This window comes from Salmo trutta, chromosome 13 (assembly GCF_901001165.1).
Source record: "Salmo trutta chromosome 13, fSalTru1.1, whole genome shotgun sequence".
NCBI lineage: Eukaryota > Metazoa > Chordata > Actinopteri > Salmoniformes > Salmonidae > Salmo > Salmo trutta.
This window is the reverse complement of record NC_042969.1, coordinates 62,699,972-62,721,615: the sequence shown is the minus strand read 5'-3', so window position 1 is coordinate 62,721,615 and position 21,644 is coordinate 62,699,972. Positions and strand designations below refer to the sequence as shown.

The 21,644-nt window shown below is 54.7% G+C and overlaps 1 protein-coding gene across 4 annotated transcripts in view; it reads left to right on the top strand.

Annotated features, from left to right (window-relative positions):
* Positions 1-21,644, top strand: part of LOC115206262 (breast carcinoma-amplified sequence 3-like) — a 356,706-nt gene that overhangs the window by 204,170 nt on the left and 130,892 nt on the right. For 2 of the 4 annotated variants that reach the window (XM_029773020.1, XM_029773019.1), the window contains exon 24: positions 1,728-1,829. The exons of the other annotated variants lie outside the window; for them this stretch is intronic. In XM_029773020.1, coding sequence (XP_029628880.1) covers positions 1,728-1,829 — 102 coding nt within the window. The remainder of the gene's footprint in view (positions 1-1,727; positions 1,830-21,644) is intronic. 4 annotated transcript variants of the gene reach the window in all.

Sequence of the window (21,644 nt, the reverse complement as noted above, 5' to 3'; positions counted from 1 at the left end):
TCCATCCCTACTGGCTATGATGATATTCCACCAAGCTCCACAGACCTCTCCCAGAGCAGCGGCTTTCCATCCCTACTGGCTATGATGATATTCCACCAAGCTCCACAGAGTCTCCCAGAGCAGCGGCTTTCCATCCCTACTGGCTATGATGATATTCCACCAAGCTCCACAGACCTCTCCCAGAGCAGCGGCTTTCCATCCCTACTGGCTATGATGATATTCCACCAAGTTTCACAGACCTCTCCCAGAGCAGCGGCTTTCCATCCCTACTGGCTATGATGATATTCCACCAAGCTCCACAGACCTCTCCCAGAGCAGCGGCTTTCCATCCCTACTGGCTATGATGATATTCCACCAAGCTCCACAGACCTCTCCCAGAGCAGCGGCTTTCCATCCCTACTGGCTATGATGATATTCCACCAAGCTCCACAGACCTCTCCCAGAGCAGCGGCTTTCCATCCCTACTGGCTATGATGATATTCCACCAAGCTCCACAGACCTCTCCCAGAGCAGCGGCTTTCCATCCCTACTGGCTATGATGATATTCCACCAAGCTCCACAGACCTCTCCCAGAGCAGCGGCTTTCCATCCCTACTGGCTATGATGATATTCCACCAAGCTTCACAGACCTCTCCCAGAGCAGCGTCTTTCAAAAGGAGACATGTTGTACTATGTTGCCAGAGCACTGTAAAAGCTTCTCATCTCTTTCTCTCGGTCGTTTTTTTTTTTTCTCTTCTTGCTCCTTGAAAAGCTACACATGCTGTTGAGTGTGTCAGGGAGGAGGGGGGTTGGTGTGGGTCACAACCCTGGGTGGAAACATCCCAGAGTGGGGTAGCTGGTTCTTACACAGCACTGTTGATATGACCTGACCCGGGTCTGGCCCTGGTGCTGGAGCAGGGTGGTGGAGAGTGGACCCAGCAGGAGGTTAGACACACCACTACTGCTGTTTCCTCTTTTCCTCTCTGTCTCTACAGCTCTCTCTCTCTCTCACTCACCGCTGGGGCAGAATATACCCTGTTCTAGACTATAGTGTCTATCTCCTGGCACTCAGTCATGTGGAGGGAGGGACTTCCAGCCCCTACAGTCAGTAATTCCAGCCAGACACCCAGTCATTATTTTAATAAAATACAATTACCACCATTACTGGGACAATTGGGTTTTGATGACTGCCCTTTTCTGTACCCCTGCCCTCTCCAGCCCCCTCATCCAGCCCCCACAGTAGACAAATACCCCGTCCCCACCACACTACTTAATGTCAGGGAGGCAGGTCAAGCCGTGGGCTGTAGGGAGGTCAGAGGGAAAACACACACTGTATTGTGTTGCTGTGTAATTCAACGTAATCTAAAGTGCTCCATGGGAGGGGGGTCCAGTGGTGTGGGGGTCTCCCTCCTCCTTCCCTTCTCCCCCCGCTGTGGAATTTCATTAAAGTGTTAAAAGAGAGGCTTCTATTCATGGTGCATGTCAGAGCCCAGTGTAAAGTGTGTTTTAAAATGTGTCTCAGTGTGGTTAGGAGAGGAGGGCCCGTTCGCCTTCCGTGTGGTTGTAGGTCCTGGGGGGGGGCACTGTTGTGGGACAGCGTCAGACGGGGTGGGGGGTGAGTGATAAAAAGACGACCCGGCTGAACTGGGCTGCCTTTGTTCCTGTGCACCGCTGCAAAATATGATTTGAGATTAGGACCCCGGGGCAGGCATCCTTTTCAATGGCCTGTTTTTGTCTTTTTCTGCCAGCTCTTCTAATCAGCAGGCCAGGCCTGGGGGATGACTGGGGAGAGACAAGCAGGATAAAGATGCAGTGTTCAGGAGGAGAGTGGTCGCAAGGAAAGAATTCCGGTATCTGTCATCTGCCAGAAATTAACCCCCTCATCTTTCCTCCTTCTACCCCCCTCACTTTCACCCCTCCTCTCGTCTTTCCCCCACCCCTCCCTCCATCCCCAGATTCCTTCCTGGGGTTTGGGGTGACCTCTCCAGCTCCAGCCTCAGTCCCAGAGTGTTAGTGTCTGGGCCATGAGAATGGCCTCAGGTAGACAGAAAAGACCTGTATGCTATGGGGGTAGTATAGTAAAGAGGGACGGGGTTAAAATGCATGGGAGTATATATAAACAATGAGACAACGCAAACATACATGACAAAACCACTGCTCTGTGTGTGGATTTATACTCAGCGTGAAATGTTTGTTGTGTGAGGGGGAAGACATGGGGGGTTCCTGATGACAAGTTCACAACGATTCCATGTTTGCTGCTGTCGTGTGTCGTGGCAAGGAAAGATTGAGAGGCTTTGTCTCTGCTGGACTGAGACAGATATGAAACAGCACCTTCTCTCCTTTTTCTCTCTATCTCTATCTCTCTCTGCGAGGTGCTGGCAACACTGGGGATGTACCAGGCTTTCAATTCACCGTGGGAAGGGCCTCGGGTACATCTACAAAGATGGGATGGATGGAGGGAAGGGGTGGAAAAGGGTATCACGCCGGCAGAAAATGGGCAACCTCACTCTGCTAGGGAGAGCAGCCTGAGGCATCCTGCTTGTCCCCGGGCACTCCTCCTCTCTACAGCAGCTTTTAGACACGCTCTTATCGCTCTCTCTCCTTCCCTCTCTCTGATTCTCTCTTCCTTTCGCTCTTTCTCTCCCCTCTCTCTTTCTCTTCCCTCTCCCTCTCTCACAGTCTCTCTGACTGCTTTTAATGATTGCTGCTGTAAAGTGCAGAGCGGAGAAAATGTGTGTCAGGAAACTAAAAGGCATTCAGGGGCTGAATCACCAGTGATAGGTTAAGAGGCTTTAGTCAACTTTTTTAGTTTTTTTTATCTGCTTTCGGAATCATTTGTATCTATTTTTTGTCTGGTTTAGGCTAGATGGAAGATCTCTCTTGGAAACTACAGTGTGCGGTTGAAGTGAGGGATTTGTTCAAATGAAGCTCTAAAAGATCATGTAACATAAGTGGAAACAAATGTGAATGCCTTGCCATGTTTCTTCATGGGAAGCTACACAGCCCCATTCCTATTCCCAGTCCCAGCCCTAACTCCAGTCCCAGCCCTAACTCCAGCCCCAGGCCTAACTCCAGCCCCAGGCCTAACTCCAGCCCCAGGCCTAACTCCAGCCCCAGCCCTAACTCCAGCCCCAGCACCAGCCCTAACGCCGGCCCTAGCACTAGACGCCGCCCAAATCGAGCCCTTGTCCAACCTAGTCAAAGACATTGTCCCAGACCTAATACGAGACAGCATGAGAGAGGTCCTAGGCGTTGGGTGTCCAAGCCCTCTGGCTCTGACCAGTGTGTAGGAGGCCCAGCTATGCTGTCGTTCTGCGTCCATTCAGAACAGTCTGGTGTTTTACAGGCAATGAATGATGGTCAAAGAAACCATCTCCTGTGTCAAAGCACCCGACAAACATGCCTTTCTCACGGGCTCGGCCAGACCAGGAGAAGTGCCCCTTTGTCGCGGCAGACGCACGTGTTATCAGCTTCCCCGCATCTCCATAAAATATGCCCCATTGTCCCAGAGGCCAACTCTGTGTTTCCAAACCAGCAGCATTCCTGAAGTACACCCCCCCTCCCTCCCTCTCCTCCCTGCCTCCAACCGTTCTTAGGACTCACTCCTTCAATCCTTCCCTGTCTTACATCAGTAGTATTAGTGGAATGCTTTCTCAGAGGGAATGAGGGGATAAAGGAGAAGGGAAAATTCAGCCTAGCCTGTCCCTCCTTTGTCCCTCACTGCTACCCGTAGGGGGCAGTATTCCTGTTAACCACGTGTCTCGTCACCACATAAAGACAGTGAATCCCCCAGTGCCTGGTTAGTTGCTGCCATTTGTGAGTGATAGGGAGCAGCTTGACCGCTGTACCCAGGGCACTGGCACCCGCTGCTGGGGCTAGTGGGAGGTGTTATGTTTATCTCCTAGGCATGCATCTCTCCACCCACACACACATCCACTCAGTTAAACAGAACATGGCTCCATCTTAAACAGAGGAGCGGTGGAGGATCTGTTCTGGGGTGAAATGGTGCTCTAAAAGAAAAAATGAAAACAAGGGAGTCTTTAAAAACGAACGTAGTGCTCTTTTCACGGTGTTGCTAGTGTTGTAATGTTTTTCATCAAGGAGCTATTTACATGAGTCCCGCTTGTTCTGTGTGCGTGTGTTAGATGCCTGGCCTTCTCACAGCTCTGCTGGCGGAGAAAAGCATGTATTTCTAGGTACGTGAAAGCTGTGGGCCTCTACACACTTCTGGGATGGATTATGACATATTTTGACCACTTAGGTTAGCTCCCAATTGTAAACCATAAAAGCAGTCTTTTTCCCTCTTTTCCTAGGGTGTCCTTGTTACTCCCAGTGCTGGGTTTAGTGTGTTTGAAACTGAAATGCAAGGCAGGTGTCTAGAGAAAGTGTACAAGGCCAAGATCAGACCAAAACTGTGGTGCTAGGACTCCATCCATGCTATTGTATAACACGACTACAATGGTATCCTGCTGACTGACTCAGGGCCTTCATTATCACCACCAACATCTGTCTCTGCACCTGATCAGTATCGGTCTGACAGAGCCTAACACTAACCCCTGTGATGATGATGCCAGCTCACGCCTCATCCCCAGCTCACGCCTCATCCCCAGCTCACGCCTCATCCCCGGCTCACGCCTCATCCCCGGCTCACGCCTCATCCCCGGCTCACGCCTCATCCCCAGCTCACGCCTCACCATGGCTCACGCCTCATTCCCAGCTCACGCCTCACCATGGCTCACGCCTCATTCCCAGCTCACGCCTCATCCCCAGCTCACGCCTCATCCCCAGCTCACGCCTCACCATGGCTCACGCCTCATCCCCAGCTCACGCCTCATCCCCAGCTCACGCCTCACCATGGCTCACGCCTCATTCCCAGCTCACGCCTCATCCCCAGCTCACGCCTCATCCCCAGCTCACGCCTCACCATGGCTCACGCCTCATCCCAGCTCACGCCTCATCCCCAGCTCACGCCTCATCCCCAGCTCACGCCTCATCCCCAGCTCACGCCTCACCATGGCTCACGCCTCACCATGGCTCACGCCTCATCCCCAGCTCACGCCTCACCATGGCTCACGCCTCACCATGGCTCACGCCTCATCCCCAGCTCACGCCTCATCCCCAGCTCACGCCTCATCCCTAGCTCACGCCTCATCCCCAGCTCACGCCTCATCCCCAGCTCACGCCTCATCCCCAGCTCACGCCTCACCATGGCTCACGCCTCATCCCCAGCTCACGCCTCATCCCCAGCTCACGCCTCATCCCCAGCTCACGCCTCACCATGGCTCACGCCTCATCCCCGGCTCACGCCTCATCCCCGGCTCACGCCTCATCCCCGGCTCACGCCTCATCCCCGGCTCACGCCTCATCCCCGGCTCACGCCTCACCATGGCTCACGCCTCACCATGGCTCACGCCTCACCATGGCTCACGCCTCACCATGGCTCACGCCTCATCCCCGGCTCACGCCTCATCCCCGGCTCACGCCTCATCCCCGGCTCAAGCCTCATCCCCGGCTCAAACCTCATCCATGGCTCACGCCTCATCCATGGCTCACGCCTCATCCATGGCTCACGCGTCATCCCCGGCTCACGCCTCATCCCCGGCTCATGCCTCATCCATGGCTCACGCCTCATCCATGGCTCACGCCTCATCCATGGCTCATGTCTCATCCCCAGCCCATAGCGCACACACACACTCTTCACATACACTGCTGCTACTCTGTTTATTATCTAACCTGATTGCCTAGTTACTTTTACCCCTACCTACAGTACATATCACCTCATCTACCTCAGCTCATTCTAGTTACTTATACCCCTACCTACAGTACATATCACCTCATCTACCTCAGCTCATTCTAGTTACTTATACCCCTACCTACAGTACATATCACCTCATCTACCTCAGCTCATTTTTTATTGTTACAATTTCCTTTTTTTATTTAGCAAATTTGTCTTTTTAACTCTGCACTGTTGGGAAAGGGCTTGTAAGTAAGCATTTCACTGTAAAGTCTACACCTGTTATATTCGGCTCATGTAACAAATAAAATGTGATTGTTTTTATTAACCCCTGCCATACCCCTATCCCCAACCCCAACCCTACCCCAACACCCGTCTTAGCCCCACCCCCAACACCAACCTTAGCCCTACCACAACACCAACCCTACCCCAACACCAATCTTAGCCCCATCCCCAACACCAACCTTAGCCCTACCACAACACCAACCCTACCCCAACACCAGCCTGAGCCCCATCCCCAACACCAACCTTAGCCCTACCACAACACCAGCCCTACCCCAACACCAGCCTGAGCCCCATCCCCAACACCAACCTTAGCCCTACCACAACACCAACCCTACCCCAACACCAGCCTGAGCCCCAACACCAACCTTAGCCCTACCACAACACCAACCCTACCCCAACACCAGTCTTAGCCCCATCCCCAACACCAGCCTTAGCCCTACCACAACACCAACCCTACCCCAACACCAGTCTGAGCCCCAACACCAACCTTAGCCCTACCACAACACCAACCCTACCCCAACACCAGCCTGAGCCCCATCCCCAACACCAACCCTAGCCCTACCACAACACCAGCCCTACCCCAACGCCAACCCTACCCCAACACCAACCCTACCCCAACACCAACCCTAGCCCTACCCCAACACCAACCCTAGCCCTAACCCCAACGCCAGTCTTAGCCCTAACCCCAACACCAACCCTAGCCCTATCCCCAACACCAACCCTAGCCCTAACCACAACACCAACCCTACCCCAACACCAACCCTAGCCCTACCCCAACACCAGTCTTAGCCCTAACCCCAACACCAGTCTTAGCCCTAACCCCAACACCAACCCTAGCCCTATCCCCAACACCAACCCTAGCCCTACCACAACACCAACCCTACACCAACCCTAGCCCTACCCCAACACCAGCCCTAACCCCAACACCAGTCTTAGCCCTATCCCCAACCCTAGCCCTACCACAACACCAACCCTATCCCCAACACCAGTCTTAGCCCCATCCCCAACACCAACCCTACCCCAACACCAACCCTACCCCAACCCTAGCCCTACCCCAACCCTAGCCCTACCCCAACACCAACCCTACCCCAACCCTACCCCAACCCTAGCCCTACCCCAACACCAACCCTAGCCCTACCCCAACACCAACCCTAGCCCTACCCCAACACCAACCCTAGCCCTACACCAACTCCAGTCTTAGCCCTAACCCCAACACCAGTCCTACCCCCACCCCTATCCCCCACCCCCAGCCCTATCCCAAACACCAACCTTAGCCCTATCCCCAACACCAACCCTATCCCAACCCCCAACATCAACCGTAGCCCTATCCCCAACACCAACCCTATCCCAACCCCCAACACCAACCTTAGCCCTATCCCCAACACCAACCCTAGCCCTATCCCCAACACCAACCCTACCCCAACACCAACCCTAGCCCTACCCCAACCCTACCCCTACCCCAAACCAGCCCTACCCCAACACCAACCCTAGCCCTACCCCAACACCAGTCTTAGCCCTAACACCAGTCTTAACCCTAACCCCAACACCAGTCCTACCCCCACCCCTATCCCCACCCCCAGCCCTATCCCAAACACCAACCTTAGCCCTATCCCCAACACCAACCCTATCCCAACCCCCAACATCAACCGTAGCCCTATCCCCAACACCAACCCTATCCCAACCCCCAACACCAACCCTAGCCCTACCCCAACACCAACCCTAGCCCTACCCCAACACCAACCCTAGCCCTACCCCAACACCAACCCTAGCCCTAACACCAGTCTTAGCCCCATCCCCAACACCAACCTTAGCCCAACCACAACACCAACCCTACCCCAACACCAGTCTGATCCCCATCCCCAACACCAACCTTAGCCCTACCACAACACCAACCCTACCCCAACACCAGTCTTAGCCCCATCCCCAACACCAACCTTAGCCCTACCACAACACCAACACCAGTCTTAGCCCCATCCCCAACACCAACCTTATCCCTACCACAACACCAACCTTAGCCCTACCACAACACCAGCCTGAGCCTCATCCCCAACACCAACCCTAGCCCCACCACAACACCAGCCCTACCCCAACGCCAACCCTACCCCAACACCAACCCTAGTCCTACCCCAACACCAACCCTAGCCCTACCCCAACACCAGTCTTAGCCCTAACCCCAATGCCAGTCTTAGCCCTATCCCCAACACCAACCCTAGCCCTACCCCAACACCAGTCTTAGCCCTAACCCCAACACCAACCCTAGCCCTATCCCCAACACCAACCCTAGCCCTACCATAACACCAACCCTACCCCAACCCTAGCCCTACCCCAACACCAGCCCTAACCCCAACACCAGTCTTAGCCCTATCCCCAACCCTAGCCCTACCACAACACCAACCCTATCCCCAACACCAGTCTTAGCCCCATCCCCAACACCAACCCTACCCCAACACCAACCCTACCCCAACACCAACCCTACCCTAGCCCTACCCCAACCCTAGCCCTACCCCAACACCAACCCTAGCCCTACCCCAACACCAACCCTAGCCCTACCCCAACACCAGTCTTAGCCCTAACCCCAACACCAGTCCTACCCCAACACCAACCCTAACCCTATCCCCACCCCCAGCCCTATCCCAAACACCAACCTTAGCCCTATCCCCAACACCAACCCTATCCCAACCCCCAACATCAACCGTAGCCCTATCCCCAACACCAACCCTATCCCAACCCCCAACATCAACCTTAGCCCATCCCCAACACCAACCCTAGCCCTATCCCCAACACCAACCCTATCCCCAACACCAACCCTACCCCAACACCAACCCTAGCCCTACCCCAACCCTAGCCCAACACCAACCCTAGCCCTACCCCAACACCAACCCTAGCCCTACCCCAACACCAGTCTTTACCCTAACACCAGTCTTAACCCTAACCCCAACACCAGTCCTACCCCCACCCCTATCCCCACCCCCAGCCCTATCCCAAACACCAACCTTAGCCCTATCCCCAACACAAACCTATCCCAACCCCCAACATCAACCGTAGCCCTATCCCCAACACCAACCCTATCCCAACCCCAACACCAACCCTAGCCCTATCCCCAACACCAACCCTAGCCCTATCCCCAACACCAACCCTAGCCCTATCCCCAACACCAACCCTAGCCCTATTCCCAACACCAACCCTAGCCCTACCCCAATACCAACCCTAGCCCTACCCCAACACCAACCCTAGCCCTAACACCAGTCTTAGCCCTAACCCCAACACCAGTCCTACCCCACCCCTATCCCCACCCCCAGCCCTATCCCAAACACCAACCTTAGCCCTATCCCCAACACAACCCTATCCCAACCCCCAACATCAACCGTAGCCCTATCCCCAACACCAACCCTATCCCAACCCCCAACACCAACCCTAGCCCTATTCCCAACACCAACCCTAGCCCTATTCCCAACACCAACCCTAGCCCTATCCCCAACACCAACCCTAGCCCTATCCCCAACACCAACCCTAGCCCTACCCCAACACCAACCCTAGCCCTACCCCAACACCAGTCTTAGCCCTATCCCCAACACCAACCCTATCCCAACACCAACCCTAGCCCTACCCCAACACCAACCCTAGCCCTATCCCCAACACTAACCCTAGCCCTATTCCCAACACCAACCCTACACCAACCCTATCCCCAACACCAACCCTATCCCCAACACCAACCCTATCCCCAACCCCAACACCAACCCTACCCCAACACCAACCCTAGCCCTCTCACCTGATCACTATCAATTAGACTGAGCCCAACACTAAGCCCTCTGATGATGAAGTCAGCAGCATGACCACTACAGTCCTAATGGAGTCTTCCCTGTCTTTGTCCTTAACCATCTATTCCCATCAATTATTCAGGGGGAAAGGAAAGCGTTTGAGTGTGTAACACTGATCCACTGCTAGAGAACAATCTATTCTGCGCTGCGGTGTGAGTCATGAAATACTGCCTACTCAGGCAGACCACTCTGTAAATGAGCAGTATACTAAGGAGACGGTTGTTTTAAATATGTTACGTCTGTGTTAGGGGATGTAGCTAGTCTGTGTTAGAGGATGTAGCTAGTCTGTGTTAGAGGATGTAGCTAGTCTGTGTTAGGGGATGTAGCTAGTCTGTGTTAGAGGATGTAGCTAGTATGTGTTAGAGGATGTAGCTAGTATGTGTTAGAGGATGAAGCTAGTCTGTGTTAGGGGATGTAGCTAGTCTGTGTTAGAGGATGTAGCTAGTCTGTGTTAGAGGATGTAGCGAGTCTGTGTTAGAGGATGTAGCTAGTCTGTGTTAGGGGATGTAGCTAGTCTGTGTTAGAGGATGTAGCTAGTCAGTGTTAGAGGATGTAGCTAGTCTGTGTTAGGGGATGTAGCTAGTCTGTGTTAGGGGATGTAGCTAGTCTGTGTTAGGGGATGTAGCTAGTCTGTGTTAGAGGATGTAGCTAGTGTGTGTTAGAGGATGTAGCTAGGGTGTGTTAGAGGATGTAGCTAGTAAGTGTTAGAGGATGTTGTATGTGTTAGAGGATGTAGCGAGTCTGTGTTAGAGGATGTAGCTAGTCTGTGTTAGAGGATGTAGCTAGTCTGTGTTAGAGGATGTAGCTAGTCTGTGTTAGAGGATGTAGCTAGTCTGTGTTAGAGGATGTAGCTAGTCTGTGTTAGAGGATGAAGCTAGTCTGTGTTAGAGGATGAAGCTAGTCTGTGTTAGGGGATGTAGCTAGTCTGTGTTAGAGATGTAGCTAGTCTGTGTTAGAGGATGTAGCTAGTCTGTGTTAGAGGATGTAGCTAGTCTGTGTTAGAGGATGTAGCTAGTCTGTGTTAGAGGATGTAGCTAGTCTGTGTTAGAGGATGTAGCTAGTCTGTGTTAGAGGATGTAGCTAGTCTGTGTTAGAGGATGTAGCTAGTCTGTGTTAGAGGATGTAGCTAGTCTGTGTTAGAGGATGAAGCTAGTCTGTGTTAGAGGATGAAGCTAGTCTGTGTTAGGGGATGTAGCTAGTCTGTGTTAGAGGATGAAGCTAGTCTGTGTTAGAGGATGTAGCTAGTCTGTGTTAGAGGATGTAGCTAGTCTGTGTTAGAGGATGTAGCTAGTCTGTGTTAGAGGATGTAGCTAGTCTGTGTTAGAGGATGTAGCTAGTCTGTGTTAGAGGATGTAGCTAGTCTGTGTTAGAGGATGTAGCGAGTCTGTGTTAGAGGATGTAGCTAGTCTGTATTAGAGGATGTAGCTAGTGTGTGTTAGAGGATGTAGCTAGTCTGTATTAGAGGATGTAGCTAGTCTGTGTTAGAGGATGTAGCTGGTCTGTGTTAGAGGATGTAGCTAGTAAGTGTTAGAGGATGTAGCTAGTCTGTATTAGAGGATGTAGCTAGTCTGTGTTAGAGGATGTAGCTAGTCTGTGTTAGAGGATGTAGCGAGTCTGTGTTAGAGGATGTAGCTAGTCTGTATTAGAGGATGTAGCTAGTGTGTGTTAGAGGATGTAGCTAGTCTGTATTAGAGGATGTAGCTAGTCTGTGTTAGAGGATGTAGCTAGTAAGGATGTTGTATGTGTAAGGTGGTACGAGGGCAGGGGGAAAAGGAAGCATAATGAAAGGAAAATAGAGGAAAGAACATTCATTTCTTAGTGTCAGAGTTGATCAGTGAAACAGGCTAACAGCAACTGGTGTTGGGGGCTATGAAGACCACAGAGCGTGTGTGAGGGGGTGGGGGGGTCTGTGGAGGAGCCTGTCTGTCTCGGTCTGAGAGAAGGTTGAGTGGATGTGAGAGGGGACAGAGGGCAGGGTGAGTGATGCTAATTGAGATTAGCACCTGGTGCTCTAAATTGACAGACTGCATGGGCAGTCCAACACAAACACACACCCAGAGACTCCCAGGCTGTCAGACCTAGCCTGGTGTTTTCTAGGGGGCAGCAGGAAGGATACTGAATGGACGAAAGAATGAAAGAAGAAAACAACAAGACAGTAAAGAAATAGCCAGAGGAAAAGTGGCAAAAAATAGCAATGAACCTGAAATGGAGAAAGAGAACAAGAAAAAAAGGTTATTCTTCTCTCTCTCCTCCATTGTGTGATTGTGTGTTAGTACCAGGAGCAGAGCCTGTGTAAAATGTCACCGTGAACTTTCATTCGACTGACCGAACCAGCCTTCCCATTAGTTCAGAATAAAATCCATACTGTTTCCCGTGAAGAAGATCCCAGCTTGGGATGCCTGTGAAAGTCAATTAGATCCACACTGACGGAGGCTACATCCCAAATGGACCATATTCCCTATATAGTGCACTGCTATAGAAGGAATATGGTTCCATTTAGGACGTAACCTCCGTCAGGTAGTGCACTATGTAGAGACAGAATAGGGTGCCATTTGGTACGCAGACAGGCTTTTGCACCCTGTACTCTGACAGACCAACCAACAGACCCTGGACTAACTGTGTGAAGAGGGTGGGGGGGTTAGGATGGGAGAAGAGGGGGGGTTAGGATGGGAGAAGAGGGGGGGGTTAGGCTGGGAGAAGAGGGGGGGATAGGATGGGAGAAGAGGGGGGGGTTAGGATGGGAGAAGAGGGGGGGTTAGGATGGGAGAAGAGGGGGGGTTAGGATGGGAGAAGAGGGGGGGTTAGGATGGGAGAAGAGGGGGGGATAGGATGGGAGAAGGGGGGGTTAGGATGGGAGAAGAGGGGGGGTTAGGATGGGAGAAGAGGGGGGGTTAGGATGGGAGAAGAGGGGGGTTAGGATGGGAGAAGAGGGGGGGTTAGGATGGGAGAAGAGGGGGGGTTAGGATGGGAGAAGGTTAGGATGGGAGAAGGGGGGGGTTAGGATGGGAGAAGGGGGGGGTTAGGATGGGAGAAGAGGGGGGTTAGGATGGGAGAAGAGGGGGGTTAGGATGGGAGAAGGGGGAGGTTAGGATAGGAGAAGGGGGGGTTAGGATGGGAGAAGAGGGGGGTTAGGATGGGAGAAGAGGGGGGGTTAGGATGGGAGAAGAGGGGGGGGTTAGGATGGGAGAAGTGGGGGGTTAGGATGGGAGAAGAGGGGGGGTTAGGATGGGAGAAGAGGGAGGTTAGGATAGGAGAAGGGGGGGTTAGGATGGGAGAAGAGGGGGGTTAGGATGGGAGAAGAGGGGGGGTTAGGATGGGAGAAGAGGGGGGGGTTAGGATGGGAGAAGTGGGGGGTTAGGATGGGAGAAGAGGGGGGGTTAGGATGGGAGAAGAGGGAGGTTAGGATAGGAGAAGGGGGGGTTAGGATGGGAGAAGAGGGGGGTTAGGATGGGAGAAGAGGGGGTTAGGATGGGAGAAGAGGGGGGGTTAGGATGGGAGAAGGGGGAGGTTAGGATAGGAGAAGGGGGGGTTAGGATGGGAGAAGAGGGGGGGTTAGGATGGGAGAAGAGGGGGGTTAGGATGGGAGAAGGGGGGGTTAGGATGGGAGAAGGGGGGGGTTAGGATGGGAGAAGGGGGGGTTAGGATGGGAGAAGGGGGGGTTAGGATGGGAGAAGGGGGGGTTAGGATGGGAGAAGGGGGAGGTTAGGATGGGAGAAGGGGGGGTTAGGATGGGAGAAGGGGGGGTTAGGATGGGAGAAGGGGGGGTTAGGATGGGAGAAGGGGGGGTTAGGATGGGAGAAGGGGGGGTTAGGATGGGAGAAGAGGGGGGTTAGGATGGGAGAGGGGGGGTTAGGATGGGAGAAGGGGGGGTTAGGATGGGAGAAGGGGGGGTTAGGATAGGCGAAGGGGGGGGTTAGGATGGGAGAAGGGGGGGGTTAGGATGGGAGAAGGGGGGGGGTTAGGATGGGAGAAGGGGGGGTTAGGATGGGAGAAGGGGGGGGTTAGGATGGGAGAGGGGGGGTTAGGATGGGAGAAGGGGGGGTTAGGATGGGAGAAGGGGGTCTTTTTGCAGGTATTAGATCTATGATCTGAGAGTGCTGTATTGAATATTTTATTGACTGTCTGCTTGCCCTGTGCTGACCTGCCTGACATGCTAACTCCTGGGCTCGCTGGAGACGCCACGTCAGTTCACATCAGAGCAGCCGGCCGTGAGTCTCCCAAAGCATTTCCTGTGAATTAACTCTGGCACCGCGGGGGAGGGGGGACCAGAACTAGACCACGGCAGAGAGGGAACACTGGTGCACTACACACCAAGACAGACCCGTTCGTACACACGTGCACGGACACATGCACATAACCACACGCATGTACGTATATACACACACTCTTTCTCTCATCTACACATTCTTTTTAGAACAAACACACACACACTCCCTCCCAAGGACTGGTGAAAGTGTCTATCTTCAACCTCTGTAATTGTATCAACTCTGACCACATGTACGCTTAATGTACCTGGAATAGTGGGACTCACTGACAGTGTTGCTGTTGCTCGCTGTTTCATTGGCCATTTGTGAGATTCCAATTGTCACTGATCTTTTTTCCTTCACATTTCAAGATCATTTTGAACAAGGATTTGATGTCCCTCTCTCTCTTTCCATCTCACTCTCTCCCACTTCCCCGTCTCTCTCTCCATCTCACTCTCTCCCACTTCCCCCTGTCTCTCTCTCCATCTCACTCTCTCCCACTTCCCCATCTCTCTTTCCATCTCACTCTCTCCCACTTCCCCGTCTCTCTCTCCATCTCACTCTCTCCCACTTCCCCCTGTCTCTCTCTCCATCTCACTCTCTCCCACTTCCCCCTGTCTCTCTCTCCATCTCACTCTCTCCCACATCCCTCTGTCTCTCTTTCCATCTCACTCTATCCCACTTCCCTGTCTCTCTTTCCATCTCACTCTCTCCCACTTCCCCGTGTCTCTCTTTCCATCTCACTCTCTCCCACTTCCCCCTGTCTCTCTCTCCATCTCACTCTCTCCCACTTCCCCCTGTCTCTCTCCCATCTCACTCTCTCCCACATCCCTCTGTCTCTCTTTCCATCTCACTCTATCCCACTTCCCTGTCTCTCTTTCCATCTCACTCTCTCCCACTTCCCCCTGTCTCTCTCTCCATCTCACTCTCTCCCACTTCCCCCTCTCTCTCTCTCCATCTCACTCTCTCCCACTTCCCCGTCTCTCTTTCCATCTCACTCTCTCCCACATCCCTCTGTCTCTCTTTCCATCTCACTCTCTCCCACTTCCCCCTGTCTCTCTTTCCATCTCACTCTCTCCCACTTCCCCGTCTCTCTTTCCATCTCACTCTATCCCACTTCCCCCTGTCTCTCTTTCCATCTCACTCTCTCCCACTTCCCCCTGTCTCTCTTTCTATCTCACTCTCTCCCACTTCCCCCTGTCTCTCTTTCCATCTCACTCTCTCCCACATCCCTCTGTCTCTCTCTCTATCTCACTCTCTCCCACTTCCCCCTCTCTCTCTTTCCATCTCACTCTCTCCCACTTCCCCCTGTCTCTCTTTCCATCTCACTCTCTCCCACTTCCCCCTCTCTCTCTCTCCATCTCACTCTCTCCCACTTCCCCCTGTCTCTCTTTCTATCTCACTCTCTCCCACTTCCCCCTGTCTCTCTTTCCATCTCACTCTATCCCACTTCCCCCTGTCTCTCTTTCTATCTCACTCTCTCCCACTTCCCCCTCTCTCTCTTTCCATCTCACTCTCTCCCACTTCCCCTGTCTCTCTTTCCATCTCACTCTCTCCCACTTCCCCCTGTCTCTCTCTCCATCTCACTCTCTCCCACTCCCCCCTCTCTCTCTCTCTGCCCCCCTGCCTTTGCCCCCCCCTTCCCTTCTCTCTCTCCCCCATCATTACTGGCGACATGGTCTTTATAATGTGTTATAAGTCATTCAGGCAGAAAAGTCAGCAACGGACTTGCTGCTCTCCAGAGCTCTGTACTTATTCATGATGATGAGACTTGCTCCCATCTCAATGGACAGGGCTGCTGACCAGAGACTAACTACACTGATCCTAGATCAGAGAAGACAAAGAAATGCTATATACTGAGCATACAGAGACAATATATCTGATGTAGATATGGGTATGTCTGACCAGAGATGACATAGTGATTATTATACTGATCCTAGGTCAGAGCCTCATCTCATTCTCCTACGGTTGTCAACATAGTCATTAGAGCCTTCCCACTTAACACACCCTCAGGCTGTCCTCCACTCCACGCTTCCTGTCTCCATCACACACCCTCAGGCTGTCCTCCACACCACGCTTCCTGTCTCCATCACACACCCTCAGGCTGTCCTCCACACCACGCTTCCTGTCTCCATCACACACCCTCAGGCTCTCCTCCACTCCATGCTTCCTGTCTCCATCACACACCCTCAGGCTCTCCTCCACTCCACGCTTCCTGTCTCCATCACACACCCTCAGGCTGTCCTCCACACCACGCTTCCTGTCTCCATCACACACCCTCAGGCTGTCCTCCACACCACGCTTCCTGTCTCCATCACACACCCTCAGGCTGTCCTCCACACCACGCTTCCTGTCTCCATCACACACCCTCAGGCCTGTCCTCCCACTCCACGCTTCCTGTCTCCATCACACACCCTCAGGCTCTCCTCCACTCCACGCTTCCTGTCTCCATCACACACCCTCAGGCTCTCCTCCACTCCACGCTTCCTGTCTCCATCACACACCCTCAGGCTGTCCTCCACACCACGCTTCCTGTCCCCATCACACACCCTCAGGCTCTCCTCCACTCCACGCTTCCTGTCTCCATCACACACCCTCAGGCTCTCCTCCACTCCACGCTTCCTGTCTCCATCACACACCCTCAGGCTGTCCTCCACTCCACGCTTCCTGTCCCCATCACACATCCACAACCCACATGCCTGCTCTGATTGTCTCTGTTCTTGTTCCGCCTTGCTTCTCTTTCTCTGCTGATCTCTCTCTGAATGACATGAAAGTGCTGTGCAGTGACCATGAAGATCCCCTGGCTGCCTGTCACAAAGAGCTTCCACAACCTCTGGTCTTGTTTGTTTGCCTTACACTGTCATCCACCGCCTTACACTGTCATCCACCGCCTTACACTGTCATCCACCGCCTTACACTGTCATCCACCGCCTTACACTGTCATCCACCGCCTTACACTGTCATCCACCGCCTTACACTGTCATCCACCGCCTTACACTGTCATCCACCGCCTTACACTGTCCGCCTTACACTGTCATCCACCGCCTTACACTGTCATCCACCGCCTTACACTGTCATCCACCGCCTTACACTGTCATCCACCGCCTTACACTGTCATCCACCGCCTTACACTGTCATCCACCGCCTTACACTGTCATCCACCGCCTTACACTGTCATCCACCGCCTTACACTGTCATCCACCGCCTTACACTGTCATCCACCACCTTACACTGTCATCCACCGCCTTACACTGTCATCCACCCCTTACACTGTCATCCACCGCCTTACACTGTCATCCACCGCCTTACACTGTCATCCACCGCCTTACACTGTCATCCACCACCTTACACTGTCATCCACCGCCTTACACTGTCATCCACCACCTTACACTGTCATCCACCGCCTTACACTGTCATCCACCGCCTTACACTGTCATCCACCGCCTTACACTGTCATCCACCGCCTTACACTGTCATCCACCGCCTTACACTGTCATCCACCGCCTTACACTGTCATCCACCGCCTTACACTGTCATCCACCGCCTTACACTGTCATCCACCGCCTTACACTCCAACTGCCAATGGGTTCATAGAAATGCTTTCAAAGAAACATTCTTTTTGGAGGGTTATAGTTTAAATTTCACGCCAGAGCACGTTGCCAGACCCCATGCTGTGTGTGAAGCTGAGACACACATCCGTCCTACACACACACCCTCAGGCTCTCCTCCACACCACGCTTCCTGTCCCCATCACACACCTTCAGGCTCTCCTCCACAGCACGCTTCCTGTCCCCATCACACACCCTCAGGGCTCTCCTCCACACCACGCTTCCTGTCCCCATCACACACCTTCAGGCTCTCCTCCACACCACGCTTCCTGTCCCCATCACACACCCTCAGGCTCTCCTCCACACCACGCTTCCTGTCCCCATCACACACCCTCAGGCTCTCCTCCACACCACGCCTCCGTCCCCATCACACCCTTCAGGCTCTCCTCCACACCACGCTTCCTGTCCCCATCACACACCCTCAGGCTCTCCTCCACACCACGCTTCCTGTCCCTATCACACACCCTCAGGCTCTCCTCCACACCACGCTTCCTGTCCCCATCACACACCTTCAGGCTCTCCTCCACACCACGCTTCCTGTCCCCATCACACACCCTCAGGCTCTCCTCCACACCACGCTTCCTGTCCCCATCACACACCTTCAGGCTCTCCTCCACACCACGCTTCCTGTCCCCATCACACACCCTCAGGCTCTCCTCCACTCCACGCTTCCTGTCCCCATCACACACCCTCAGGCTCTCCTCCACACCACGCTTCCTGTCCCCATCACACACCCTCAGGCTCTCCTCCACTCCATGCTTCCTGTCCCCATCACACCCTCAGGCTCTCCTCCACACCACGCTTCCTGTCCCCATCACACACCCTCAGGCTGTCCTCCACTCCACGCTTCCTGTCTCCATCACACACCCTCAGGCTGTCCTCCACACCACGCTTCCTGTCCCCATCACACACCCTCAGGCTGTCCTCCACTCCACGCTTCCTGTCTCCATCACACACCCTCAGGCTCTCCTCCACACCACGCTTCCTGTCCCCATCACACACCCTCAGGCTCTCCTCCACACCACGCTTCCTGTCCCCATCACACACCTTCAGGCTCTCCTCCACTCCACGCTTCCTGTCCCCATCACACACCTTCAGGCTGTCCTCCACACCACGCTTCCTGTCCCCATCACACACCTTCAGGCTCTCCTCCACTCCACGCTTCCTGTCTCCATCACACACCTTCAGGCTCTCCTCCACTCCACGCTTCCTGTCTCCATCACACACCCTCAGGCTCTCCTCCACTCCACGCTTCCTGTCCCCATCACACACCCTCAGGCTCTCCTCCACACCACGCTTCCTGTCCCCATCACACACCCTCAGGCTCTCCTCCACACCACGCTTCCTGTCCCCATCACACACCCTCAGGCTCTCCTCCACACCACGCTTCCTGTCCCCATCACACACCTCAGGCTCTCCTCCACTCCACGCTTCCTGTCTCCATCACACACCCTCAGGCTCTCCTCCACACCACGCTTCCTGTCCCCATCACACACCCTCAGGCTCTCCTCCACTCCACGCTTCCTGTCCCCATCACACACTCTCTGGCGTCGTCACCACACCACGCTTCCTGTCCCCATCACACACTCTCTGGCTCCCTCCACACCACGCGTCCTGTCCCCATCACACCCTCAGGCTCTCCTCCACTCCACGCTTCCTGTCCCCATCACACCCCTCAGGCTCTCCTCCACACCACGCTTCCTGTCCCCATCACACACCCTCAGGCTCTCCTCCACACCACGCTTCCTGTCCCCATCACACACCCTCAGGCTCTCCTCCACACCACGCTTCCTGTCCCCATCACACACCCTCAGGCTCTCCTCCACCACGCTTCCTGTCCCATCACACACCCTCAGGCTCCCCTCCACTCCACGCTTCCTGTCCCCATCACACACCCTCAGGCTCTCCTCCACTCCACGCTTCCTGTCCCCATCACACACTCTCTGGCGTCGTCGCCACACCACGCTTCCTGTCCCCATCACACACCCTCAGGCTCTCCTCCACCCGCTTCCTGTCCCATCACACACCCTCAGGCTCTCCTCCACACCACGCTTCCTGTCCCCATCACACACCTCAGGCTCTCCTCCACACCAGCTTCCTGTCCCCATCACACACCCTCAGGCTCTCCTCCACCCACGCTTCCTGTCCCCATCACACACCCTCAGGCTTCTCCTCCACTCCACCTTCCTGTCTCCATCACAACACCCTCAGGCTCTCCTCCACACCACGCTTCCTGTCCCATCACACACCCTCAGGCTCTCCTCCACTCCACGCTTCCTGTCCCCATCACACACTCTCTGGCGTCGTCACCACACCACGCTTCCTGTCCCCATCACACACTCTCTGGCTCTCCTCCACACCACGCTTCCTGTCCCCATCACACACCCTCAGGCTCTCCTCCACTCCACGCTTCCTGTCCCCATCACACACCCTCAGGCTCTCCCACACACGCTTCCTGTCCCCATCACACACCCTCAGGCTCTCCTCCACACCACGCTTCCTGTCCCCATCACACACCCTCAGGCTCTCCTCCACACCACGCTTCCTGTCCCCATCACACACCTCAGGCTCTCCTCCACACCACGCTTCCTGTCCCATCACACACCCTCAGGCTCTCCTCCACTCCACGCTTCCTGTCCCCACACACACCCTCAGGCTCTCCTCCACCCCACGCTTCCTGTCCCCATCACACACTCTCTGGCGTCGTCGCCACACCACGCTTCCTGTCCCCATCACACACCCTCAGGCTCTCCTCCACACCACGCTTCCTGTCCCCATCACACACCCTCAGGCTCTCCTCCACACACCACGCTTCCTGTCCCCCCACAAACCCTCAGGCTCTCCTCCACACCACGCTTCCTGTCCCCATCACACACCCTCAGGCTCTCCTCACACCACGCTGTCCCCATCACACACCCTCAGGCTCTCCTCCACTCCACGCTTCCTGTCTCCATCACACACCCTCAGGCTCTCCTCCACTCCACGCTTCCTGTCCCCATCACACACCCTCAGGCTCTCCTCCACTCCACGCTTCCTGTCCCCATCACACACCCTCATCTCCTCCAACTCCACGCTTCTGTCCCCATCACACACCTCAGGCTCTCCTCCACTCCACGCTTCTGTCCCCATCAACACCCTCAGGCTCTCCTCCACCTCCACGTTCCTGTCCCCATCACAACACCCTCAGGCTCCTCCACTCCACGCTTCCTGTCCCCATCACCACCCTCAGGCCTCCTCCACTCCACGCTTCCTGTCCCATCACACACCCTCAGGCTCTCCTCCACTCCACGCTTCCTGTCCCCATCACACACCCCAGGCTCTCCTCCACACAGCTTCCTGTCCCCATCACACACTTCAGGCTCTCCTCCACTCCACGCTTCCTGTCCCCATCACACACCTCAGGCGTCCTCCACACCACGCTTCCTGTCCCCATCACACACCTTCAGGCTCTCCCTCCACTCCACGCTTCCTGTCTCATCACATACACACTTCAGGCTCTCCTCCACTCCACGCTTCCTGTCTCCATCACACACCCTCAGGCTCCCTTCCACTCCACGCTTCTGTCCCCATCACACACCCTCAGGCTCTCCTCCCCACGCTTCCTGTCCCCATCACACACCCTCAGGCTCTCCCCACACCACGCTTCCTGTCCCATCACCACCTCAGGCTCTCCTCCACTCCACGCTTCCTGTCTCCATCACACACCCTCAGGCTCTCTCCATACCACGCTTCCTGTCCCCATCACACACCCTCAGGCTCTCCTCCACACCACGCTTCCTGTCCCATCACACACCCTCAGGCTGTCCTCCACACCACGCTTCCTGTCCCCATCACACACCTCAGGCCTCCTCACACCACGCTTCCTGTCCCCATCACACACCCTCAGGCTCTCCTCCACACCCCGCTTCCTGTCCCCATCACACACCCTCAGGCTCTCCTCCACACCACGCTTCCTGTCCCACATCACACCTTCAGG